Source organism: Chelon labrosus (genome assembly GCF_963514085.1).
Source record: "Chelon labrosus genome assembly, chromosome: 23".
Classification (NCBI taxonomy): Eukaryota; Metazoa; Chordata; class Actinopteri; order Mugiliformes; family Mugilidae; genus Chelon; species Chelon labrosus.
The window spans coordinates 6,683,667-6,709,764 of NC_140356.1; the positions used below are offsets into that span (position 1 = coordinate 6,683,667).

The 26,098-nt window shown below is 44.4% G+C and overlaps 2 protein-coding genes and 1 long non-coding RNA gene across 7 annotated transcripts; 1 reads left to right on the forward strand and 2 right to left on the reverse strand.

Annotated features, from left to right (window-relative positions):
• Positions 1-15: 15 nt before the first annotated feature.
• On the reverse strand, positions 16-19,664 carry utp20 (UTP20 small subunit processome component). The gene is made up of 60 exons (XM_084573463.1): positions 19,471-19,664; positions 19,179-19,259; positions 19,023-19,089; positions 18,770-18,902; positions 18,437-18,625; positions 18,156-18,237; positions 17,911-18,048; positions 17,452-17,607; positions 17,195-17,347; positions 16,977-17,111; positions 16,771-16,848; positions 16,507-16,685; positions 16,215-16,370; positions 16,010-16,098; positions 15,700-15,805; positions 15,460-15,610; positions 15,318-15,380; positions 15,055-15,222; positions 14,311-14,387; positions 13,957-14,036; positions 13,570-13,822; positions 13,310-13,492; positions 12,336-12,426; positions 12,102-12,187; positions 10,867-10,992; positions 10,435-10,601; positions 10,055-10,263; positions 9,833-9,976; positions 9,659-9,738; positions 9,328-9,563; positions 9,085-9,229; positions 8,845-8,932; positions 8,564-8,707; positions 8,154-8,207; positions 7,293-7,445; positions 7,046-7,201; positions 6,813-6,953; positions 6,595-6,732; positions 6,372-6,511; positions 6,113-6,195; positions 5,688-6,016; positions 5,463-5,602; positions 5,115-5,271; positions 4,919-5,017; positions 4,668-4,835; positions 4,247-4,413; positions 4,015-4,162; positions 3,802-3,918; positions 3,507-3,677; positions 3,158-3,289; positions 2,959-3,069; positions 2,720-2,869; positions 2,417-2,599; positions 1,936-2,067; positions 1,714-1,846; positions 1,445-1,626; positions 953-1,300; positions 737-863; positions 501-646; positions 16-418 (listed from the first exon to the last, which is right to left on the reverse strand). Exons 1-60 carry the CDS (start codon positions 19,519-19,521, stop codon positions 263-265), a joined length of 8,445 nt encoding a protein of 2,814 aa, XP_084429589.1. The 5' UTR covers positions 19,522-19,664; the 3' UTR covers positions 16-262.
• A 175-nt stretch (positions 19,665-19,839) lies between these two features.
• LOC311508657 lies at positions 19,840-21,707 on the forward strand. 2 transcript variants are annotated; one of them, XR_014699767.1, is made up of 4 exons: positions 19,840-20,282; positions 20,399-20,473; positions 21,226-21,442; positions 21,535-21,707. It is a non-coding gene; the product is annotated as an uncharacterized lncRNA (long non-coding RNA). The 2 variants fall into 2 exon arrangements; XR_014699766.1 differs by having other exon boundaries at positions 19,840-20,912.
• A 155-nt stretch (positions 21,708-21,862) lies between these two features.
• Positions 21,863-25,004, reverse strand: LOC311508656 (uncharacterized protein). 4 transcript variants are annotated; one of them, XM_084573544.1, is made up of 8 exons: positions 24,539-25,004; positions 24,348-24,422; positions 23,568-24,253; positions 23,072-23,117; positions 22,879-22,970; positions 22,660-22,770; positions 22,268-22,511; positions 21,863-22,109 (listed from the first exon to the last, which is right to left on the reverse strand). In XM_084573544.1, the coding sequence occupies exons 2-8, from the start codon at positions 24,357-24,359 to the stop codon at positions 21,927-21,929; spliced, it is 1,374 nt and encodes a 457-aa protein (XP_084429670.1). In that variant the 5' UTR covers positions 24,360-24,422; positions 24,539-25,004; the 3' UTR covers positions 21,863-21,926. The 4 variants fall into 4 exon arrangements, with proteins under 4 accessions (XP_084429670.1, XP_084429668.1, XP_084429669.1 ...); XM_084573542.1 differs by having other exon boundaries at positions 21,863-22,511; positions 24,544-25,004; XM_084573543.1 differs by having other exon boundaries at positions 21,863-22,511; positions 24,348-24,417.
• Positions 25,005-26,098: the final 1,094 nt, after the last annotated feature.

Sequence of the window (26,098 nt, forward strand, 5' to 3'; positions counted from 1 at the left end):
CTGAGTCAGCTGACAGCAGGAGAATAAAAAACATTTCAGGTTTGATCTGAAATTCACGTCATCAGGGATACAGTCCACCTGCTGTAATGTCTTATTTCTAAACACACAAGGATGCTGGAGCTGTGAAATAGATAGTAATTAACATTTTGTGTGGATTCTTCACACATCAGAAGGAAGCATCAAGTAATGTAACATCCTGGGGTGGGCCTCATGGAATTCTTCATTTCATTCCCACCTAGTGTCCTTGACAAAGAGACGTAGCTCACTGCACCATGGCCAGGTCTTTGAGCGCGTGGCTGCGGTGCTTCTTGGCTTTATACCCGGGCCGCAGGAACTCGATCTTCCTCTTTTTGGCTTCAATCTTGTTCTTGTGCTTCTTGAGCTTCTTCTTGGCGGCAATGTCCGGGTTAGCCACCGCCTGCGAGGGGAGAGGACAAATGTAAAGGGCACTGACGGGAAGGTGATTCTTTTTGCGTCGGCGCTTTGTACTGAGGACGTACCTGCATGGCTCTATGCTGCTTGCGTGCCGCTCGCCTCTTTGAAAACTCCCTCTGGACGGCGGAGAAGGCCAGGGAGAATTTCTCCAGTCCCACTCGTTTCTTCATCAGCTCGATCAGCTCCTGTGCCAGGTTCTTCAGCGTGGGATCTGTACAAAGAGAGAAAGAGATTATCAAGCTGTGTTTTTTTTTTTCTCCAAAGATTTTTAAACTTCGTAAGACACATTAAAAGAGCTTACCTTGATCTGCGTATGTGCTGTCCAGCTCTCTGTACAGGGGAGTGATGATGGTGGTCAGATAGGGGCCGAGCCGATCCTTCCCCAGGTCCATGGCGATGGCACCCAAGAACTTAAACACACACGTTCTCTGGAAGGAACATTAAAGAACAAATATATAACAACCTGGACACTGGAAAGACATCAGCAGGTTAAAAAAATAAATAAAAGTGTATGTACCTTGAGGGGAACTTTGGGAGTGTACGCTGCCTCTCTCTTCGCCATCAGGGAAAGCTTCTTCATCAACCACAGAAGCGACGGAGGCCGGTCGTCCTTGTCGCCTTCGTTCTCTTCTTCCTCTTCCTCTTCTTCCTTTACTTGCTCCTCTTCTTCATCCCCATCTCCATTCTCTCTCTGCTCCTCCTCATCCTTCGCTTCCTCCTGAGGGGTAGCGACCTGAGACTCGGGGGAAATGACGTAGATCACCTTGCCAACGAACAGCAGGTTCTTGATCACCTGCTCTCCTGACGCTGTGTCTAGGAACTTGGACTGCAGCTGATGGCAGAACGACAACGCCAGCTCTCTTATCTAGAGGTGGGAAAGAAGAAAGAAGTGGCTTTACCTTTTTATGCTTTTATTTTGGAGGAGTAAAACAGGAAGCGAGAACAACAGCCTCAGTTTATCCGGCACCTGTTCAACCAGGTGAGCCTTCAGGCCACCCCGCGGCTTTACCTTCTTGTCCAGGTTGTTGGTGATGAAGTCGGTGGCCGCTGACTGAGATGAAGCGCCTCCCTCCCCTCTCCAAACGGCGACCAGCTGCTCCGCCTGATGAGCTGCAAAGAGCTGACCAAAAAGCTGCGAGGCGGTGAGCCACACCCAGCAGTGAGGGTACCGCAGGTGCGCTTCAATGTGACCTAAATGTGTGGAAGAGAAAAAAATTAAGTGAGTGGGATGTGGGTGTACATGAAAGTAAAAAGAAGGAATGCGTGTTGGTTCGTTACCCCAGATTCGACTAAGTGTGTCGTGAGGCTGGCTGAGCTCCAGGAGGCCGCAGTGTTTGCTCAGTTTGGTGATGAGAGTCAGGTGGCTGAAGAGCAGCCTGTCAGCTCCTCTCTCTTCCTGCTCCTCCTCAATCTGAGAGAGAAAGTACAATTTAATAATAATAAAAAAAAAAGAAGCTCCTTCTTAATCCGGCAGACTTCGACCCAAGACAGCTGACTCACATCTTCATAGTTGTCGGGGTTGATCTCTTTCTCCAGCAGAGGCAGCAGGTCGTCCAGTCGACGGGCAAACTCCTCCTCCTCCACCTCCACGAAAAGGCCACAGATCTGAGACCCGAGACGCCGCAGGCTGGCCTGGGAAAGAGAGGAACATCAACATTTTAAATGAGATGAACACAAAAAGTCACCATGGTTACCAAAAGGGAGATATAAAAGCAAACAAAAATGTACGTTAAGTCACTTTCTGTCAAGAAAGGAGGTAACAAACAGTAATTGAGCTCATGAACCACTGATTACTAATTATAAAACGGTCCTTGCATTTACAAATATTATATTTGGTGTCTGTGGAGACGTTCCAATGCAAACACACTTGCAGTTACCACTTGTTGCCACAGGGGGTGCCAAAGAGAACAAAACACACATCTCCCATATTGACAGTCCAAGTTGTAATTTAGCTCAGTTTTCTGCTAGAGTTCTAGTTTACCTTTTCTGAATTGAGCCAGGTGTTGACGAGGGAGAAGAGTGTGTTCTGGTGGTTCAAGTCCAGCTGACCAAGCAGGGCCTTGATTGCCATGGCGGCCATTTTTTTACAGCGTGCGGAGTCATCGTTGACCACAACGAGAGCCAGCGGGGCGAAGAAAAGACCATTGTACTGCAACAGCAGTTTCTGAATGACAAAAAAAAATCAAATAGTTAATAATCATCAGTTCTTACGTGTGTTGCTTTTAAAAGTAAAGGCTAGTTGGAGTAAACAATATGTAGCGCTGGTGAAGGGAAATTAGCTCACCTGAGGGAAAGTCTGGAAAATGTACGCCAGCATCTCCAGCACAGACTCCCTGCCTGTGTCGTGCTCATAGTGCAGCTGAGCCACCACAAAGTCCAGGTGGTCTTTCAGCTTCCTCCCCAGTGGGTAGTCCAGCAGGTATTTCAGATAGATCTGCACCACGCAAAGCAATGTCCTTTAATATTTTGCAAGTCAAGATTTTTACGCAAGTGTGCAGCAAAGAGGAAAAAACGTGTCGGTACCTGTCGACAGTGTATTCTGATCATAGCGTTGCTGCCCGTAACGGACAGCTTCGCCACTTTCTTCAATACCTCCTCCATCTCTGGAACAACGAGCTTCCTGGACAGAATGGCCTGAAGCACAGGTACGTGTTCATTAAACACACAGCTCACCAGGTGGAAAGACGCGTCACTATATTTCGACTCGAGCTCCACCAGTTACCTTGAGCAGGCCAAAGGCGGTGGCCTGGCGCGACTGGTCATAGATGTCCTCCTCGGCGTATCCCAGCAGCACTTGCAGCTGGGCCTCAGAGATCTTGTTGCTTTTGACGTTCTTCACCAGAATAGTGATGGCCTTTACCGACAGAAAGAGATATAGGTCAGTGTGGTTTATTTAGGGAGGTATCTTTTTCAGAATTTTACATATTTGAAGATGTTTACACAGCCTACATATCTAATTGCGCCTTTTACTTTTAAAAACTACATGGATGAAATGAAAGAAGGAGCTTTCTGAGGACTTGAGAGAAAGTTTTTGTTGCTTCTCAGACTTGAAAAAGTCATAAAACCACTACCTTAAAGCAGTTTTGGACCAGTTGGTAGTTCTCCCCGCGTGCAGCTCCAGCCTTGGAGTAATCCTTCAGCAGGACAAAGAGCTGCTTGGTCAGCTGGCCGGCGTTCTGCTCCACTGCCGGCAGAGGGGCCCTCAACAGCAAGGTGAAGGCCACCAAAGCCTCTGTGATCACCTGAGAGGGAGGAGGCAGACACAAGAAGAAAAGGACTAAGGAGAATTCGACTGTTTTGAGATGAGAATGGATTTGATCAATGAGGCCTGATGAAATAAAAAGGCAGACATATAAATGCTGGTACCTTGACGTGCATGGAGTCGATGCAGTCGAGCAGCAGCAGTATGAAAGGATCCAGCATCTCCAGATCTGACGCCTCAGACGATGACACTTTGGATCTCTTCAGACTCAGGTGGAGCAGCTAAAGGTTAACAGACACACACATTAAACGTTTTGGGACAATCCAATCCTCCTTACCCCCTAACCAAAGCACAGGTTAGTGTGTATGAATGTTCACCTTGAGCCCAGCGTCCACCAGGATGTGCATGTTGGTTCGGCTGCTGACAGGAGCCCTCTGACCTCCTCTCTTCGGGGTCGGAGGCAGGAGAAGGCAGCTCGGAGGGGGAAGCCTTGGATCTGGAGGAGGCTTCGCCGATTTTTTCTCTCTGCAAATACACATACATCATGAGAAGAAAAACAAAGAAATGAGCATCAAAGTGATTTATTTTATTTTAGTTTGAGGTTTGTACCGATCTCTCTTGGTGAGCAGCGGGAGGCTCTGGCTGACCAGGCCGTGGCTCAGCAGCAGGATGTCTTGAGAGGCCATGCCGGTGTTGACAAGAAGACCCAGGACCAGGCGGCGCAGTACAGCAGTCACCCGGTTACACTGCTTCAAACTGCATGAAGTCTCCAGGATCTGGAAAGACATGTTTGATTTGAAATTAAAATGTCTGTGTCTAATGTGATTGAAGCTGCAGGCTAAAATGTTAAACTATCAATGAATTTCTGATTAGAGTCAAAATAAAACTAATCAAGGACAACAGCATTTTCCTACAAATTGAGAAATTAGCTACTGTTGAGCCGCTATTATCCTCTAAATCTGACTCCATGTGGATTATTCTCTTCTTTAAACATCTTCGGTTTCCTAAATCCACTCAGATCCCTCCTCACCTCCTTCAGTGGCAGTATGAGCTTGGTGATGCTCTCCTTGCTGCAGAACTCGGCCAGCAGCTCGTAGGAGTCCATGCTCTTGCTGTGTCGCGCCTCCATCAGCTTGGAGACGATGCCCTTCACTTCCTTCTCCTCAGCCACGGCCCCGAACAGCTCGTTGTTAAAGATCTGGGGTAAAAAGATGAATGAATAAAAACTGAAGTATGTAAAAAAAAATAAAATAAATGAGGTTTTCAGTGACAAGTTCTCACATCAATGAGCATGTTCATGCAGGGGTCCAAGTCACCGCTCTTGAGGGTCGGTTTGAGGACTGACAACAGCTGGTACACTGTGAAGGTCAGCACATGGACCTGCAGAAACAGAGATGAAGATGATCAGACCTTATTTACACAAACTCTCTCTGTCAACTGACTCTGTAACTGTTTGCATGTTTGTGTGGGCTCCTACCTGGTAGCCTTTGACCAGAACAGCGTGCATCTCCTTGAGCAGGTACTGCAGATACCTGCAGCCTAAAGTCTCGATGATCTTCACCAGAGTGCCCCTCGCCACGTCGCGGATCTCCTGGAAACGGTTCCTCAGCAACACACAAACCTTGATCAGGATCCTGGATGACACGCAGAAACAGAGAAGACGCATTTAAACAATCAGTCAGACGTTCTTACCAAAACAATGCTCCATCTAAACTGTCCCGATTTTTGAGATTTACAATACATTCATCATAAGGAGTGTCCAACTATCCTAGCTTTTTTGACAAGATTAAATACACTGACAAGACATGCACACAGAGCTATATACCCTGGCAGGTTGGCCTCCATGATGTGTGGAGGCAGAGTCTGCATTAGTTTGACCATAGCGAAAGCCAACGGTATCCGCACCACCTCCTCCTCCTTCACTTCCTTCGACTTCACAGCCTTGTGCTCCTCGTCACGTTTCACCTAAAAGAAACACACACTTTCACTACCATGCTGCAGTTTGAAGTTTTAGAGCAGATCCTCGTGTGTGTGTGTGTGCGCGTCGTACCTTTGCAGTGAGACACTTGTGCAGGCGGGGCAGCACGCTGTCATTAACGGTCTGGTGGATGCCTTTGATCAGAGACTCCAGCCCCTCACTGGTCTGTGGAAGTCCGCTGACCGCGGCGGCTGACGCGGGTGCCGCCCGCACCTTGGCTTTAGAGGCGGCCGCTCCCCCTGAGGTGCCAGCCTTTTCTCCGTCAGCGGTCTCCGTTTCCATGGGGACACCAGAGGAAGCAGCTTTACCGTCAATCTCCATTTCTTCCTCATCATCGCTCGCGTCCAATTCTACGCGTTCAGCTTCGACTTCGTCATCCTCGTCGATTGTGAGGCCTCCGCCTGGACAAAGACATATTATTGTTTGTCTCTATTGCTCAATGCATGCATCAGAATTTAAACTTTTTAACACATCCAGACACAAAAAATGCTCCTCACTTTCTCTGGCTTTGGCAGCTTCGATTTCTCTGCTCAGGGTCTGATGGTCAAAATGGAAAGCTTCCAAGGCTGTGACCAGCAAACTGGAATAAAGGAAGCAAAGAAACGGCAGAAAAGAAGAAGGGGAGACCAAAAAAAGGTTCAATTATCAATAAGAGTGTCATAAATTGAAGGAAAAGAACACAAGGCATTATCAAATGTAGACACAGCACCAAGTAAGCGTTCTGTAAGAGCACATAAACATCATTAAAAACCCAACCTGACAGCCAGTTTCTGCTCAGTCTGTCCCGTCTGCAGGATGTGGACGAAGTGTTTCAGGTAGTAGAGGTACTTGGACCAGGTCAGCTTGCGACACACCGCGCCCACCACCTCCACCGACGCCGACGTCATGTTCTCGTGCTGCGGCGTGGGAAGGAGGGGAGGGGTTAGACATAAATAAACAAAGGAACCAAACGCGTCCCACACTTCAGGGTCCCAAGCACCTTGAGCATCGTTTCGTCCAGCAGGGCGGTCATGGCGTACGGCATGATGTAGTTCTGGAGGGAGCGGGGCGTCAGCACCACCGTGCCCTCCGTCAGCTGTTTGGCCAGCTTTCTCAGGGCACGGCCCCGACGGTGGATCTAAACCAACAAAGAGAATGCACATGTGTCAGATAAAGAAGTAGGAGGTAGACAGAGGTGCTGGTGTTGCTCTCTGTTACCTGGATGTGCTTCATGTGCTCAAAGAAGTCAGACTCAGGGTCGTTGTAGTCGGTGAGCTGCACCAAGTCCCTGAACTCTTTCTTGGCGGGAAAGGTCTTCACCAGGCAGGCCAGTATGGTGGTGTATTCATGCTGCACGCTCTGGTAGAGGGAGGAAGGGGAACAAGTTTAGTGGCTTCATAATAAACAGCATCAAGAGACTAGAGTTTTAATAAAAAAGTGCGTATTTGTACATCAGTCTTGCTGCGGAGCCCTTTGAGTACAGCGTCGAGGATGGTGTGTTGCACTACGTCCCTGTAGATCTGCTCTCCGGGCCCGACCGCTGCCAGCTGTGTGATGACTGCAGACAGGCACAAGGTGGCGTTGTCTGCCAGCGACATGTCTCCGATCTGCGCGAGGTAAGGGAGATAGGAAAGTAATTGATCAAACAGGCAATAAAAAATCTTTTTTGAGACAGAATTGAACTGTACGTCTACTCACCTCATATGTGTGGAAACAGTTGTGCATGATGGTGCTGATGTAGTCTAGGTCCAGAGTCTGCATGTCTCGGACTCGCCTCGTGGCATCTTGGAAAGCTGTTAGCCGAACGTCGAAGTAGATCTCATCCAAGTGTCGACTGTCGAACGCGTTAAGCTGGAAAGATTGAGCAGAGAGCGGCGTGTTTGATGGAGCAGTTTGTAATGTTGGTGTCACGGATGAGTCTGAATCTGACGCCACAGGTTACTGTAAGAGTTTCACAGTAATAATGATCCCCATAAAACAGCCATTCATTCATTCATTCATTCAGTCCAGTCTGCTCTGATTGGTCAGCTCCAATGGTCTGAGCAGGCACCAGCCATGAATGTTCAAGAAGGAGGCAGAAAGATGGAAGGAAGGCCTTGTGAATATGAGACATTTAGTTTGACACAAAATTAGTGCCCGCCCCCCAGTGCAGGATGAGTCATCAATTTCCAGGAAATGACTAGCCCGGCGTAGCCAGACTCAATACTTGTCAGAATGCAAGTCTGGTACTATTTGGATTTTATCAAAGGGGCACATTTCAACCAATCGGAGCCAAATAATTTGATTGGCCAGGCAGATCATAATCAGTTCCTAACGGAGCATTTCCACACTGACTTTCTGCCACAAAAAAAAAAATGGAGGAAGGGAAGCTTGTCTGGCTTTCAGACTAGAAAATGACAGTCTAAAAACACCTACAACTTTTTTGTCGTTGTTGTGATAGATATGGTATACAAGTGACAAAGCGCAAGACATATAATAAAACATGGTATTTGATTTTATGGAGACTTTAATTTCTCATGAATGTAATTTTTAATATGAAAGGACTAAATGAGCTCTTACCTTTGCTGCTAAATCAGTGATATATGTGAGCGAAGGATCCAGATCTGACAGAGTCTGAAAACAGAGTAGCACAGACAGAAATATCATTTAAAAAGGAGCACTCAGACTTCTCTATATTGTGGGTCAAGTCATCGACACAGGCCGGGTGAAAAAAAAACAATTATTTATTATGTTATTTATGTGCCCATATACTGATGCATGTAGTGTGAATCAACAAATGAACATGTGTGGTTTCTATTGTGTAAAATGATAAAGGGTTTTGTACTAAAATATAACCTATTCCACTTATCAAACAGATTTTAAATAGGGCTGTCCCTAATCAAATAAAGGCCTCTTACATTCTACAGCTGGAAAATAAAGGCCCTGGTCGCTATTTCTGGAAATGTATCACCGGTTAACTCTGACTGTACCTGGAAGACGTTGGTGAGAGCCTGCCTGGGCAGCTTGTTGTGAATGACGGAGAAAAGTTTGTTGAGCGGCCGCAGGAAGGCTGACGGCTGCACGCACTGCCGCAGGAGGTTCTGTATGGTGGCCAGGATGTCGATTTCCGTCTCCTGAAACAAAAGCGGTTTTCCTTGAGTTGAGCCTCCACGTCAAACACCAGAATTAAAGGACCAAACTCCCTGACCTGCTTACGTCCTTAAAAGCCAAATAGCCCTTTGTATTATCAAGACAGTTTTCTAAATCTTACTTGAGGGTTGTGGCCTTTCTGGAGATACGGAAGCAGCAGGCTGATGAGCACCGAGCTTTGCTCCTTGTCGGTCACGAATCGACTGACCCTGGCAGAGAAAGAGGATAGAGACACATGCACACATTAGTTTGATTAAACGGTACATAACAACGACAACCTTGGAGGCAGGAAAAAATCTAAATGAATGTCAAATATAATGCATATCCTTAAGTCTAAACAGTCAGCTGACAGGAAACTCACTTGGAGAGGATGTTGAGCTCTCTGGCCACCTGTGCCCTGAACTTCTTCTTCCTCAATCTCTCCGTGTTGCGAACAACTCCGCTCAGGTAGTGCAGAAGGGTGGAGATGTGAGGCAGTAGCAGTCTGGAGCCTTGAGTTAATGAGTCTGGAGACAATACAACAAAGAACACATTTAACACACCGTAAACCTGAAATTAGAGTTGGGGGATAAAATAAAAAAAATAAAAAAAACATAAATCAAACCTGCAGTGGTGACAGCGCCCTCTTCGGGCTGCGGGAACACACAGCCGTTCACGCTGACCTCTGTCTCGGCCTCCGACGCAACAAAGTCCTCGGCCGTTGCTAGAGACTCGGCTATGTCCATCACCATGGCGATGGTAGCTGGGGACGCGTTCTTGGCTGAGAGGAGGGCGAAGACGTTCAGGAGGATGTCGCACTCCAGGTGGCCGGGCCTCTGCTTGGCTAGCAGGGGGAAGAACCTGAGACAGACAAGGAGAAAATCTCATACCTGATGGTGGCTGATGGGAAGGAAACAAACAAACAAACGTGATGGAAGTAGGTGACTGATGCTGACCTGGTGTTTTTGCACCACATGTGGATGAGTTTCAGCAGAGGGGTGGGGGAGTAGGTGCTCTCTGTGGGGAGACGACACACCTGCACATAAAAGAATTGAAAACCTTTAGGTTAACTGGAACTGTGTGGGCAGAAACAAACAGAATTAAGCTTCAAAGTTGTTCGCAACATGTACCTGAGGCCAGACCACACCATGGAACACACCATCAATCTCATCTGGGGTGAAGCTGTACGAGTCAAAGCCATCAAAAAAGTCCTGGATCCTCAAGATGCCAAGCCTCCTCAGGTTCTTCAGAGGACTAATACAGCCTGCTTTAAGCTGTACAGAAAGGAAGGATGAATTAAACCTTTAAAAGAAACAACGTCAGTTAAATCAGTCCTTTTCAATCCTGATTACCTGGTCCCTGCTGTTCAAGATAGTGGACACAGAGGACGTGACACACAGCAGGATCTGCAGCACTTTGGGCAGGTAGATGTGGATGAGGTGGCCCAGCTTATGGATCACCACGTTGATGATGTTCAGCAGGCTGTGCTGGCGGCCCAGCGGCAGGACGGCGCCCAAGTCCGTCTCTGCAACCGCCTTCTCCACTGCAGCCAGACAGGAGCCTAAGGACACAGAGGACCAGGTGAAATAAGGATCTTTATATTTCTCAGTCTCGGGGGAGGAGTAGCTCAAGACACATTGCTTTATTGTATAAATAGTTTATAACTGCTGTGTAAAAGCCCTTTAGATGCACTTTATCAACAAGTGCAGATAAAAAAAAATATATGTCTGACCTTGGCTGTGATGGGAGACGGGCTCCAGAAGCAGGTCGATGAACATTCCCAGCTCCTCAGCCTGGCAACCCGCCAGGAAGCGCAGGATGATGGAGGACCGGGTGGCGGCGGTCGCCTTCCCCTGGAACCTGCTGCCGGCTTTAGTGCGCAGGCGGCCGAACAGGATCCTGCGTCACACACGGCAAACAAAGGGGCTAGTGACTCAGAGAATAAAACCTTGAGTACAACTTATCATTATCTGGAAATTTCTTGTTTAAACTATTGATAACTACAGTCAATTTTAAGGTTTTTAAAGGAGATTAAAGTGTTGGTATGCGGCAGCCAGCAGCAAACGTCAAGGCTAGATGAATAAAACGTACGAATATTCATTAAAAAAACAATTAAAGTGTACTATGTAGGCTTGCCGGGGACATGGACAAACATGTACGGTACCTCATGAGCAGTGGGATGAGTCTGCCTCTGTGGGAAGCGTCAACCACTCCTGTCTCCTCAGAAATGTTGAAGTGGACAATCTCATCTTTGAAGTGTTTGTCGTCCAGAAGCCTCTCGAGATTCTCCCTGAACACAAACACACAGTCAAATAATAGCAGCAACTCTTTGGCTTGTATTGACAGAGTCTTCAGTGGGATGCTTGCTTAAACTCAGGTCACCATTTTCTGCCTATGTCGCCTTAGAAATGTGAACAAAAAGGCCAAGTTGTGTGTCTTAACCCGCAGGCATCAGTTTAAGTTACTACCCTCTTGAGACATTAACGTCCAAGAATGTCCAAGTCCAAAAAACGGCTATAAAAACTTAACTGATTAACATTTTTGTCTGCTTTTTTCTGCATAAATCTCTTAAACTACTTCAGCACTTTACAAAACTACCAAAAAAAAACAATCATTTTGAGGATTTTAACCCTTTAAATGCCAGTTTGATTACTTAAAGTCACTGTTGTTTTTTATGAAAAAATTAGTTATTCTCCATAAAACTAATGTTGGGGGGTTGGGGCATTTTTTTTTTCCAAATCAGTCTTGGATATGACCAAGATGATCTAAAATATTGACTTGATTGCATTATTTTTGTCTTTGTGTAACATCAGATTTAACATTTACTATCCTCTTGAGACCTTAGCAGACAAAAATGTCCCACTGACTCCCATATAACCACATTTTTTAATCTCTGAGCCATGACACAACATAATCCTTCATTCTGCAATATTGGGGGTTCATTTATGAGAAAAAAGGTCAAATTTGTCATTTTTAGTGATCAGCATTAAAATCAGGTGGTACAATGAGGCGCGTTGAGCATTGAGGAAGTACCTTGTATGTGTACATACTAAATATACATAGCCATTAAAGCTGCTTTACATTTTACATCCTCAACAAACAAAGCCCCACACATACATCCAACTGTAGTGCAGAACATCCCCTGAACAGCTCATCTTTCTGCAGGTTGGACTCAGTGTGTAGTGAACTGATACTTGATAACACTGGACGCCCTAATGTCAGACAGAGTCATCACTGAGGTGGAAGTCAGCATTCCTCCATGTGTAACTGTAGAGGACCGATGACGAGAGTCGCTACTTTATCAAAGAAGCTCACAGTGAGCCCACTGAAGGAAAAGAGAACTGCAGTCTGCTGCTGCCAAAGAGATATTACTGTATATCTGATCTCTCCGTCTCTTACTTGTACGGCACTATGTTTGGGTCTTTGTACGTGAGGACACACTCCAACGCCACTTTCTGAATCTGCTGGTCCTGGTGGCACAGAAGCTGAAAACAGAGAGGAAAAGAAATATATCATGCTTATTTGATAAATTAGAAAACACCCAAACATAAAACAGATAATCTCCCCTTCTTTTATTAGACAGTTATGTAGCAGTATGTAGCAACTCGGGGTGCACGTGTTAAGTATGAGTACCTGGTTATAGAGCTCACGGAGGCTGCTCTCCAAATAGAGAGAGCGAGGGTTGGTGAATTTGGCGAACACCTTCAGATGGGCGATAAGATGCCTGTGAGAGGAAAAAACAAAATCAATGAAAGACAGTGTGGTAAAACAAGAGATTCTTCCAGTTACTGCACAATGAACACCTGGAGTCTCAATACTGACTCAATACTGAGTCACAGGTGTTCATTGTACCTGTAACAACACAGAGACAAATGCATCCAAATACATACAGAAATACACCATTACAGAACATATCTCAATATTTTGTAGGCCATACTGTATCAATACCAGGATGATATGTTGATGTTTTATAACATAAACTGCAAATTTAAATTAGAATTTTAAAAGCATTTCCTCTTTCCGTCCACTAGGTGGAGGTGTTTCTCCGTTTGCAGTCGATTAATTCGGACTACAGTAAAATGCAATACAGTGATACAGAATAGATTGTCAGCCCATGCCTCATTTAGGATAACAGATAAGCCATTATTGAGCCAATATTAAGATTAAAAGTGCTACTCCTGAAACAAGTGCCAAATATTCATTCAATTAACAGAAGGCAGACCACATGCAACCATAAAATGTCGATAAATAATATAAAAGATGTCAATAAGTAATGTGACATGAATAAAATAGCGTAGTAAAATTTTTAAATATTTCGCTGAGACAACAGAAGTGGTTTTTAAGTTAACAACCTGATGGTGAGTGCTTACAGGCTTCTGTGTAATTACCATTTGAAAGAAGTTACTACGCAGAATACTGCAAGATGTTTAAAGCTGCAGTAATGACATATTGTGATTTGCATGAATAATACTTATGGTTCTGGAGCGTAGCAATATTGTAATATCATAAAGATAAATAAGCATAACTACATAGTAGTGTCATCTAGAGTCTGCAACAAAAAGCCAGGAAGTGAATGTTCTTGAACTCATACTAGGATCAGGTCTTACTTGGCAGCGACTCTCCTCGGCAGTGTCTTCCTCTGCTGTTTGCTTCCCTCCTCTGGCTCCTGCTCCTCTTCCTCGTCTTCCTCCACCTCCACAGTCATCCCCGACTCCTCCAAAGCAGCATCGCTTCTCTTCCTCAGGTTCTGAGTAGGTGCCACCAACAGGTCGGTGGGATAAAACTCATTCCTGCCAAGAGGACAACCATCAAGATCTGATACTTGCACAAAACGGTCTATCAGCTCAGCTTTCCTTTAAATACTAACCTCATAAACCTAAGCAGCAGGGGGCTCAGTTCCCGGCTACGTGGCTCCACCCTTTCTGGAAACTGGGCCATGGCACGCCACAGCAGGCTGCGAAAGTTGGGGAAGTCCGTCCTGTCGTTCGGGTCAGAGGTCGACTTTAGCTCATCCAGGAACAGCACCCCAACGTCCCCACTTTCAATGACATCACAGCCCGGCTCGCTGGGTAGACCAGACTCCCCTTCATCGCTTTCATCGTCCTCTTCCAGTTCCTTCTCTATGACGCGGAGAAAGGAAAATGCATTCAATGCTAAATAAAGATCGCCAAAATGTGTTGATGTTGTGACAACAAACCTGTGGGGATACTACAGAAATAACTAACAGCATAGACATACACCCAAGCAGCCTTACCAGCTATCCCTGCCACTGTCTCCAGTTGTTCATGGTACACCCTCCAGAATTCCTTATTGTCCATCCCTTTGGCATGGCTCCTGTTAAAGGGAAATAAACACATTTAAGCTGAATTTATTCAGCAGCTGCCATATTCTCAAAGGTAGTTCAGACAAATGGCTGCATCATGCCAACAGGGCCTGTTAGTAATGTTAGGTTTCCTCATTTAAAATATGTTTAAAGATTCAGTAAAACGCTAACAGTCATCGTCCTGTGCAAGTTAACATACGGCCACGTGAAAAGTGGATGAATTACAGAAAGCAAATGACCCAGTACATCAAAACATCAGAAACGTGTACATTTCTTCGCACTCACACAAGGAGTTCAATGACTGCGTCCCACAGAGGCCTGAAGTTGACGAACAGCATTGCCATGAGATACCGCAGGGGCACCTGAGGTAGGACAGGGGGAACATGGTGTGTTATGTCGCCAAACAATAAACTACTTAAAAGGGTTTCAACACATAAACCATCAGTATCAATTCATACATTAATGTTTTGTATTATCTGATATTCACTCCCCACCAAATAACATTGGAGGGTTTGTTTGGAGACGGTGCCTGAACTACACTGCAACTACACCCATAATTATGCATAACTTTAGGAAAACAGTATTGTTGAATGGTCTGCACTTAGCGATTTTCTTCTTTTGCGGTACTCAAAGAGCTTAACAGTGTTTCTTATTCATGCATTTGCACAGGACACCTGAAGGGACAGTCGGCCAAGCTTTTGTCATAAATGTGAAAACTAGTTCGAGAGATTAAACTGTTTTTCTAGCAGACTATAAACATGTTTATTTCTAATGTAAAGTTGGGCATTTTTACACGAGGAGTCTAAACTGACTCACTTTTGGAGCCTGCTTCAAGTGGTCATATTAGGAATTCTTCTGCATTGGCTTGATTTCTCATTGGTGATGTCATGGCTCAGCTCTCCCAGCAGAAAAGCAAATCTAGAAGCTTCACCAACTCTTAAACAGTAGCATCCTAAAAGTAGCCCCTGTATTTGTTGGTGAAAATGAGGTAGCAGACCCTAATAAAATTAGCAGAGCTCCTCTGGGTACCTGCTGGAAGGTTCCTGGAGGCCCCTGAGGCAGGCTGCGTGGCACCAGGTCGTGTCTCAGCTTGCGGAGGTGAAGCAGCTTCTCTCTGTAGTCCTGCACTGAAGCCGGCACCAGCTCTGCCTGGAGGCAAATGGCAAACACCGGCTGCACGTCCACGCTGTCCTCACCCTGGACAAAACACAGACGAAAAATAAGTACACAAGCCTTCTCTTACTAATGATCATCTCATTAGGAGTTTCGTGAGAACTTGTGGGGTGGACTACCTCGGTCTGATGAGGGAGCTCTGCCTCAAACTGGGAGAAGATCCTCAGAGTCAGCAGGCGGATCTGAGCGGGAGAATAATTGATGAAATTAGTGCTTAAAATTGTAATTCATCAAGATGTGTTCCTGTGAGTGGAGACAAACCTTAGAAATATTAGAGGAGAGGTTAGTGTGCAGCATCTGGTAGAGCTCCAGCAATGCATTGTGGGACAGGTGCTCTGAAACGCCGTTGAGCGACAGGCGGGTGTAGTACAAGTCAGCTAGCAGCAGAGCCGACGGGTCTGTGGGAAACTTCCTGTAGCAGTAAAGACAGAAGTTAAAACCTCTAGAGGAAGCATAAAGGAAGGAACAGCTGTAAAGATGAGACACAGACACACTTCTTACCGCAGGATGGAGTTGACTTTGTCTACAGTGACCAGCGAGAGGAGCTGGGCAGAGCTGTCCAGAGAGAGGAGGCAGCTCAGGGCCTGTCTGGCTACGAACAGAGCAGCTGGAGGGTTGAGAGAAGAGAATGAGGAAATAATCAGGAATAAAATCACTGACAGACTCAGAACTTTATCTTAACAACTATAAAAGTAGCAGAGATGTCAGAATCAGGAATAATGTCAGTAAATTGATTACCACAACTACTACTGAGGTTTCTGACTTTTTGTTCACTGCGAAAAAACAAGCAAAGCACAAAGAAATGACAAACCTCTGCCCAGTTTCTCTGTCTCAATCTCACACAGGAGGTGGATTAATAAAGACGTCACAGCAGGAACCACGCTAGCTGGAGCCAGAGGTCTGGAAAAAAATTAAATAAAACATTACATTGATCAAAATCAGAGAACCTTTGATAAAAGAAACTTCAACTAGCGGGATTATACACATAAATACGCTCATTATGTGTGTGGTTTTACCTGAGGTGCGGCAGCAGCACCAGGGCAGCCCAGGGCAGTGACAGGTCGGTGATGGACTGGTTCTCCTCCTCAGGCAGTCTGATCAGCGACAGCACCTGCTCTGGCACTGCAGGTTGCTCGCTGCTCGCCTGACCCGCCTCTTTACTGCTGAACACTCTGCTCAAGGGGAAATCACAATCGGAAATTAGGAAACTACAGCGCACGAGCCAGTTTCAACTACATTCAAATACGCTGAAACTCAAAACGGCACGGCGCAATTTAAGCAACATCGACGCATCCTGCAGTCTCTCACCCTGTGGTTTGTCCGGTGAAGAGCAGTGGGTAGGTTTCAAAGGCCATGGAGCCATCTGTAGGGGGCGGGGCTTTGGCGAGGATCAGACTGACCAGCGCGTCCAGGCCGCGGTGGCGAGAAATGGCATCGCCGCAGCCGAACAACCCGGCGGTGAAGCGCAGCAGGCTGGGGAGGAAGAGCTGGAGGAGAGGAGAGGAGAAAGAGGTGAGACCAGGAGACACGTCAAAACACTATATGTACTGTACTTCTCTAATGTGAACTCACCTGTTCAAACTGTTTCATAGTGAACATCTCCTTGGTGAACTCCAGTATCAGATCATGCTCTGTTGTGCTGCCAAACACCTGATAAAAAAACAGAGGGAGTCAGCACACACGCAGCAGGCTACTTAGTCTTCCTTTAAACACACTGCTTTAATAAATACAGTACAATAATAAATAGAGTTTTCTCAGAATTTTCTCCATCTTGACACCTTTTGCACGGTCTCCTGGATGAGAGCTTTGGGCATGCTGATGTTCTCCCCAAGGAGCAGAGAGGAGAGGATCTGGAGGAGCAGACGGGAGCAGGGAGCCGACAGAGATGAGCTCTTGATCAGCCGCAACACCGTCTGCAGGTACGAGAACAGACACTGTGACGCAAACAACGAGTTTTCAAATGTGATAAAATGTAATCAAGAAAAGGTTCTCTTACCTGGCAGACAGCTTCTGGCTTGGTGACCTTGGCTCCGTCCTTGTAGGACGTCAGGGTGTGGATAATGAACAGCAGCCTCTCCAGCTGCTCTGCCGCCAAGGCCGCATTTTCTCCCTTGGCCTCCATGACCACCAGGACCTCCTCCACACCGACCTGTACACACCACCATCAGACAGAAGGCTGTCAAAATAAGGCTCCGGATGTGGAGACACCGATGAGAAAGAAGGTCACCTCCTTCAATGTGCCTCCAGCCTTACCTGGAGGGACTCCCACAAAACCAGGAAGTGCTCTCTCTCAATGTGATTGGCTGCAGCCTGGGCCATGTGATCCAGAGCATCCCTGACAGAGTTCCACGGTAGAGACGTGCCGGGGTTAGTCGTGGGACCGAGCTTGCGCAAAGCCACAGGGAAAGCCTGGTAAGATGCAGAGCAGAGGAACATTTAGATCATTCAGAAATTAAGTTCAACGCTCCACAGAGATGTAATCCTCAGTATTGTCTTGCCGTCGACCATGCAACTTCGGTCTCGGGTCAAAACTGACTGTCTGACTATTTGTAAAGCCGCATTTATATCAAATGATGTGATTTCACATTTGACCTGGAAGACAATACGAGGGTTAGGTTGGAATCAGAGTGATCTCCAAAAAAGATAAACTGTATGTATCTGTTTCATCTACATTTATTACAGCGTGTTCCTCTCTGTGGATGAGCTACTCACTGTTCCAGCACAGGAATGGAACATGTGTCTGACTCCCTTGCACATTTCAAACAGCAGCTGACCCGTTCCCTCCACTTTGTCGGGGTGCTGCTCCAGATCTGAGAACACATGCGTCAGCAGGGCATCGAGATCTGGAACCTGTGGGACAAAATGAGACGTTAGAAAGAAAACACTGCAGTGTGGTAGTTAATCAAACATGCAGATGATAATCACAGATATCTTCATATCTGAGCACAGTCACCGACCTTTCTCATCAAGAAAGAGAAGCTCTCTGCTGCAAACTTGCGGATGTGCTCCTTCTTGTGCTCCAACAGTGTGCTGTACAAACTGTGGGGTGGAGAGACATATTAGGTCTAACTTATTTAACGTTTACTGAACATTTATCTTTATTAAGTTGGTATTTTGGCACTATATAGCTGCTGCCTTTCCTATACAATATTCTTACCACCTCACTTTGTGTTTCTTTTTTTTTCAACAAAGTAACCCAATCTGTACATCACCTTTCTAACTGAATGTTACACCTCACCTGTAGATGTTGGTCATGTCCTTCACCATGAGTCTCCACAGGTACTTGTAGAGGTAGGAGAGGCAGGTGAACACCCACTCTAGGACCTCCGTGTCCTTGGTGTCCAGCAGCAAGCTGATCAGGATGAAGAAGTCGGGGAAGTGCGGGTAGAAGTCAGTCTGCAGGTCTCTGGCCAGCTGCACCACCAGGCTGGAGGAAGAAGGAGACGAGTGACTGAGCAAATAATTCTACGCGAAGTTTCAAGAAACAGAGAAGTGGCAGATGATCTTCTTGGCAACCACACAACAGCTGATTCTCCTGACAAAGCCACTGGTTCCACGCAAAAAGACTTACTTCAGCAGGGGTTGGTAGGCCATACTGTTCTTGACAGCCAGGTGTTTTTTCAGAGTTTCCACGATGGACTTCTGATGGAACACCAGCATGTTGAATGACTGGCTCTTGTTGGACACTTCTTTCAAAAAAGTGGCTGTGAATGAACAGAATCAGAGTCAACGTGAGCACAAATCTCTCCTCAGGTTCTACCTCAGCGGACTTACTGCCTGCTGACGATACAGCAAATGATGTGGCAGTTATTTATTATACATACTGAAATGTTCTGTCAAGTTGAGGTCTCTCCATTTTGTCAGTCCTTCTGAGAAGTATGTTTCTACTTCCTGCAAACACAGAGGAACTCACCAGTCAGAGGCAGACAATATTTACACTACAAACTACAGAAATGATTATAGTTAGTGTCCGTACAGACCTCAGCGTAAGATCCAGTCCTGTCGATACGATGGATGACATCAATGTTGACATTGGCAAGTCTCTCAGCAAATGTGAGAAACTGGAAAATAAAAACTGGCAACTTTAAAAAGTGCTACACTTGCTATATACACACGGTTATATACATAACCCAACTTAAATGTTGCATATGCGCTAAGTATTAACAGGTTTAAATGTTAAAAAATGTCAGAAAATGGTTTAAATCGTTTATATTTCCACTGTATCCCTGCTTGTCTGTTAGCATCATGCTGCATTTGTTTCTAGACTCTCACCCTGTAGGTGTTCTCAGACTTGTGATACGAAGACTTGGATTTGATCTTCATCTTGGCCTCGTTGTTCGATAAGAGAAGAAGAATATCCCGAAAGCCGACATGCGATTTAAATGGTTCATGAAAACAGTTTCTTCTCTCAGCTAATGTTACAACTGTTTACACACACGCCGACAGCAGGGAGCAGCCATGTTGAATAGAGCATCATGGGAAGTTTTTTTTTTTCTTCTCCGCGTGGTGGACGAAGAGAAGCGGGAGGCGGGGCAAGCGGCAACGTCCGCCGATGCGGAAGTGCAAAAAACTGTAGTTCATCGAGTGGCTGCTTGAGGCTGGCCCTACAAGGCAGCAAATCAATTTTGTGTCAAAAAGTTGAAAGAATACTTTTAAAACAGCAAGCAAAAAATTACAACTCAAAATACCAAATAAAAAAAATCAAACAAAAAAATTAAATTCAATTAAAAAATACAAGATTGCAATGAAATAATTTTAGTAATCGTGTAAAATATTTGTCTTTGCTTCTTTCTCAGTTTTGTTTGATGCCGTTTTCTTTGATTACGATTCCAGCCTTCTCGTTTGCGCTCCCTGATTTTTTGGTTGCGGTTTTGACACAAATGTGACTGGTGGGTGGGATTTCCACGGGTGCATTGCCATTGGCCATTTATGTTTGACGGACAGCTAAGCAAGCGTATGAAGCGTATGCCGTACTCTGCTTCTGATTGGTTCTAACAACGTCATCACCTGCGCGACACAGTTCTGACCAAAATACCGCCAAACAGAAGAAGAAGAAGTAACCATTCCAGCAAAGAAAATGTACGGTAAGTAAATTGCTGTTGTTAAGTAGTGCCGTTGATTAACACTATATTATTAAAACCCAGATGGCCAAACTCTCTCTTGGCGGTTCTGAATGTGACTCCCCCCTTCTTCTTTTAAGGGAAGACCTACGACAGAGAGGTTTTTACAAAGTAGAGGAACTTTGCCTACGATCTCTTGCAGAATGCAGTCCGAGGTAAGACAGGACATGCATACACTTTATGATTCAGTTAATTTCGGCAAATTATGAATAATTCTATGAATCAATTCTATAAGTGTTCTGTAGACCTGCGTGCAATGTTTTAATTTACTCACTAAATTAAGAGAATAAAATCAAGATGTGGTTAGCTTACGTCTGTCTGGGAAATGAGCTGCTGTGCAATAGGTCCATAGGGTGTTGTGCAAGTCAGGTAACTGTTTAGATTATTGTTGTGATGTGAAACGTTTTTCACAGTTGTAATGTCTGCATGGCTAATTTCACTCTCCAGCAGGGTTCTGCCCCCTCTAGTGCAGCTGCCACAGCAGCTGTGCAGAATATACTGAATATTCTTACTAGTTCATTGGGGACACAACCCAGAAACAGCACACAGACAGATGTCAGGCCAGGGGACCAGCATGGACTCTGAAATGCGAAGGTGTGACATTTGAAAGCTGGTTTGGCTTAACCTGTTAATATGATGTCAACATAGTAGTCCACAAGGCAGAGGAGATATTTTGGGACATGTCTCATGAACATTAAGATATATCTGACAGTCCTTTACACCATTGTGCGTGACATCTTTTCTAAAAGCAAGGTTTTAATACATAGTGCTCAAAACATTTCTGACATTTCTACATATATATTCACTACAATTGATTCTATCACCCACTCTCCACCCCAAACTGTAGTGCTTTGAAAACTATATTGACTTATTCTTACATTGCACTGACATCTTTTCTCTGTTGCAGGTCTTTTCCAGGATACTACAGACGGAGGCCTAGCCGAAGTGCTGTGGCTTTTAAGTCGCCAAAATTGGCTAATATCTGGAAGCCATTTAACTTTTCGATTTTTCTGTTGCATAACAACTGTACTACAACCCCTTCAGCTGCAGAAGACCTGCTGCATATGCAGGCAGGTCTTGGAAAGAGGACGTTGACCATGGATCTTGACATGTCTCACTCAGAGGTAAAATTCATATTTCTTCACCTGACAGTCCTTGTCTGTCACACAGACAGAAGAACCAGAAGAGTACTTAAACCTTTTATTGAACTTTTTAGGTCTCCAGTTTGTTTGAAGGAGCCTTCCCAAAACTGAAAAGTATAACAGGAGGATGTCGCCCTCCACCTTACCTGCATTACCTGTTAGGTGTTAATATGTTCTCAACATTTTGAAATGTCAAGAAATACGGCATGCAGTGTTTTTCTAAATAAAGATATGAAGACTTCTAGTAGTTTTGTGTTGTTTATTGTACCACAAGCTGAACGTCCAATGGGTTTTTTTATTTGTTATGGCCAGTCAGACATCAGACATATTTGGCAGCATAAATTTTGGAAATAAACTAAAAGTACTAAAACTACACAAATTCAGACACACTTCTAGGTGTGAACAAGAACTAGGTACAAGTGAGATATACTTACATATTACAGAGTTTTGTACATTTCATTTTATTTTAGGACAGGCTGCGAACAAGATGCCGTGTTTGTCTGTACAGGTCCTTATGGCATAGTGGTGAGATGGTGGGATTTATTGCCTCTTGCAGGATGACAAAGTTCCTCTCTGACAGGGGGCAGGGAATCTCTGTCACCACCACTCCATCCTCAGGGTCACCACTCTCTGGGATGTTCTCTGGGGGCTGGAAGAAACAGTAGGGTTAGATAACACTAACATTTCAGCATCCTTATTTACACACCAATGTACTGATCTTTTCAATACATAGGTAATTTTAAGTACAGATATATTAAGTGTGAAAATGTGAGAATAAACAGCCACTGCAGGTAGAACTGCTTTTACAAGGTCTACTTGTAGCCACAGCTGGTTTGGGGACAGGTTTCCTTCAGTTCTTAGAGGATGATTGTTCCAACTGTTCAAGAAGCCTTTCAGATCAGACCTCAGTCGTGGCAGAATTGCATAATGCACACAGAAGAGGTCAACCACATCTGACAGGTCAAGCAGCCCCTCTTCCTCCAGTGAGTGTAGGTGTTCATAATACGTGCATGTGACTCCTGACCACACGTCACGCCACAGCCGCTCCACTCTGGATATTGGAGTGAAAAGGTAAAAAAAAAAAAAAACATTTGTGCACTGTATACTAATCAACAACATTATTGTTCCATTGCCTAGTGTCATTTACAACTGGTGTTTGTATTCCCGAGAATTTAAATAAAGGTTTCCATTCCATTTACCTCTGATTGTGAACACTTTTCCCAGCTATGAAACTTCCACGTCCAGTTCCTCGCACTGAGAACATGCATTGGGCAATGTCCACATTCTCAACCCCTTGGTCACCACGTACTCTATGGAGAATATAAAATATGTTAAATCTACCAGACCCTTTGTTTCTCGCTAGTGTAGTGGCCGCAGAGACAGGATAGGTGAGGTACAGAACTGTCAGTGATTCCTACCTTGACGGCCATCCATGTTTGCATACACCATCCAAAAAGAAAGAAAAAGCGGTGGAGGCTTTGTTGTTTGCAGCCGCATCAAGGTATAAGATCTGTGTAAAAACAAGGTTGAACAAAAAGGGAAATACTCTGTTACAGTAATAAGAGAAATATAGTTGTTACTTCATTTTGTGAAACTGGTAATTGTACATACCCTCCTTGAAAAGCCATCGATCCCACTGAATATGACCATGTTAAATCTGAAAAATTCAACATTACATTGTCACACTAAATTGACATTCAATGTGCTTAATCTGTTTGAACTGCTGCCATCCAGCAGTAGATACAGATCCATAAAAACAGACTGAAAAACAGCTTTTATCCAACAGCCATTACTACACTAAATTATGTTACCAAAGTATAGTTTTATACAGTATGAATGTGGATGTGTATGGCTGTGATATGTGTGGGTGGGTGTGTGAGATTTGAGATTTATATGTACTTGGGTGTATGTATGTGTGTGGTTGGGATGCATGGATGTGTGGGTGTGTGAGGGTTTTGAGTACTTTTCTGATCTCTTTTATCTTAATTATTTATAGCTTCACTGAACAAAGACTGCTCAATTTTGTTGTACTTGTTACAATGACAAATAAAAAGATATTCTGTATTCTATAAATGTCATAGGCATGCACTAGAGATCCCATACTGACCTGATTAGTTTATGGTTAGTGTCCACATGAACCAAGGACAGAGGTGCAGGAACACTGTACGTTCTACGAGCTACAAATCCAACCTGTATCATTCTGGCCAAAACCCCAGCTCCATCCACACGCTGCACACTGCTCCACACTCTACGCCATGTCACGCGATGGCCTCTAGCTAACAGCTCACCCTTTACCAGTCGGTATCCAGCGTGGGGCATTCTTGTCTTTATAGACCTCACAACAATATCCAGTTCATCATCAGACATGCTGGAATAGCAACCACGGACAGATAGATCATGTTCCTGCATTCTCCTGTAAAACGTACTTCTTGACACACCATACAGGTTTGCTAGATGTTCTACAGGCAGTCCATTAGAAAGAAGACTTTCAATATCACCCCCTGTGATGTCTAGACGGGGCCGTCCCAGCCTACCCACAGTAACAGTCACAATATCGGACACATTAACGCATGCTTGCTGAGCATGAGTTACCGACAAGCTAATGGTGTTGATCAGCTCCTGTAGGCCGTTGATAAGTTCTGGTGGGAGATGTAGGTGTTGTGATGCTGCTACTGCTAAAGACAGCTCCTGCTGGGCAACATCTAATAGATATTCGAGGTCTGGTGTTCCATTTCTCAATATTAAGAGGAATCTTGCTTGCATTCTTTGTAAGAACTCAGTTCGTACTTGCTCCTGTAAACAATAATGTACAATCAGTAATAGTTATAACTGTTAATAATTTGTCGAAATTAACTGAATCATAAAGTGTATGCATGTCCTGTCTTACCTCGGACTGCATTCTGCAAGAGATCGTAGGCAAAGTTCCTCTACTTTGTAAAAACCTCTCTGTCGTAGGTCTTCCCTTAAAAGAAGAAGGGGGGAGTCACATTCAGAACCGCCAAGAGAGAGTTTGGCCATCTGGGTTTTAATAATATAGTGTTAATCAACGGCACTACTTAACAACAGCAATTTACTTACCGTACATTTTCTTTGCTGGAATGGTTACTTCTTCTTCTTCTGTTTGGCGGTATTTTGGTCAGAACTGTGTCGCGCAGGTGATGACGTTGTTAGAACCAATCAGAAGCAGAGTACGGCATACGCTTCATACGCTTGCTTAGCTGTCCGTCAAACATAAATGGCCAATGGCAATGCACCCGTGGAAATCCCACCCACCAGTCACATTTGTGTCAAAACCGCAACCAAAAAATCAGGGAGCGCAAACGAGAAGGCTGGAATCGTAATCAAAGAAAACGGCATCAAACAAAACTGAGAAAGAAGCAAAGACAAATATTTTACACGATTACTAAAATTATTTCATTGCAATCTTGTATTTTTTAATTGAATTTAATTTTTTTGTTTGATTTTTTTTATTTGGTATTTTGAGTTGTAATTTTTTGCTTGCTGTTTTAAAAGTATTCTTTCAACTTTTTGACACAAAATTGATTCCATACAGAGCTGCCTGAGGTCGCTAGCTGAGGCAACATGCAGAGCAGAGAAAGCTGCTCTGTTTTAATATACTAATTTTATGTGCTTAGTGATTTTTAAACAATCATTTAAATATTGCTTGGTGATCAATAACATTTTTCTGTGGTGTGACAAATTCAAATTTATTAATGCCTTACAAACTTTAAAGGAGCCATTGTACTCTTAGAGTATAACAAGTGACAAAATTAATGATGAAGGAAAGCACATATACCCTAGAAATCCCATGACACCTGACTCCACCTGAAAAATTATTTTATTATCGAATCTTTCCACTTTGAATTTGAATTATATTTCTGTTGTTCCCAGGTCAGTATTATAATGATTAATAAATACCTCACAGAAGGTGAACCACTGCAAATCCTGAGAAAAGTAAAGAGATCAGTCATTGTTCACTCTGGTGGGCTGTGGTTCAGCTGGAAGCTCTGCAGACATTTACACACCTGAGTACGGGACGAGTCATGAGTCAAATGTTTTTAAGAAAATAACAAATCCTGAATTACCATTTGGAGTCCCCTTGATACAACTTTTGTTGTCATTTTTACAGGCGTATAGGTGACATTTAGTGCAAGACAGACACTGATAGCCAGTCCAGTATACTGTACCTTGTGACACTGCATTACATGTGGATGTTGTATTTTCCTACAGCCCTGCCTATCCTCTCAGAACCAATGTAAATGGCCAGTCTACCTACATCAGTATCTGACATATGTTGGTGCACACACTCATTTTAGATGCCACAAGTTCAATTTAGTTCCACAGACCTTTATGAGTTGATTTTCAAAACCTGCATTTTTTCAGTAAAACTCATTTTACTTTTAGAGGAAAATTTACTTTTACTCACCAAATAATTAAATTAGTTGCTTTTACTGTATATTCCGACAATGATTTACAACATGAACAAAAATGGAAAGGAAAACAAAACTGATCATGGAGAGTATATAAATCAAGGTAAGATAAGATCATCTGTTACTGACATTTTTACATGACATGTTGGTAAAACCTATCTACAGTTAAATGCAGTAAAAGGTGTGCATTCATGGACATTTATTCAAT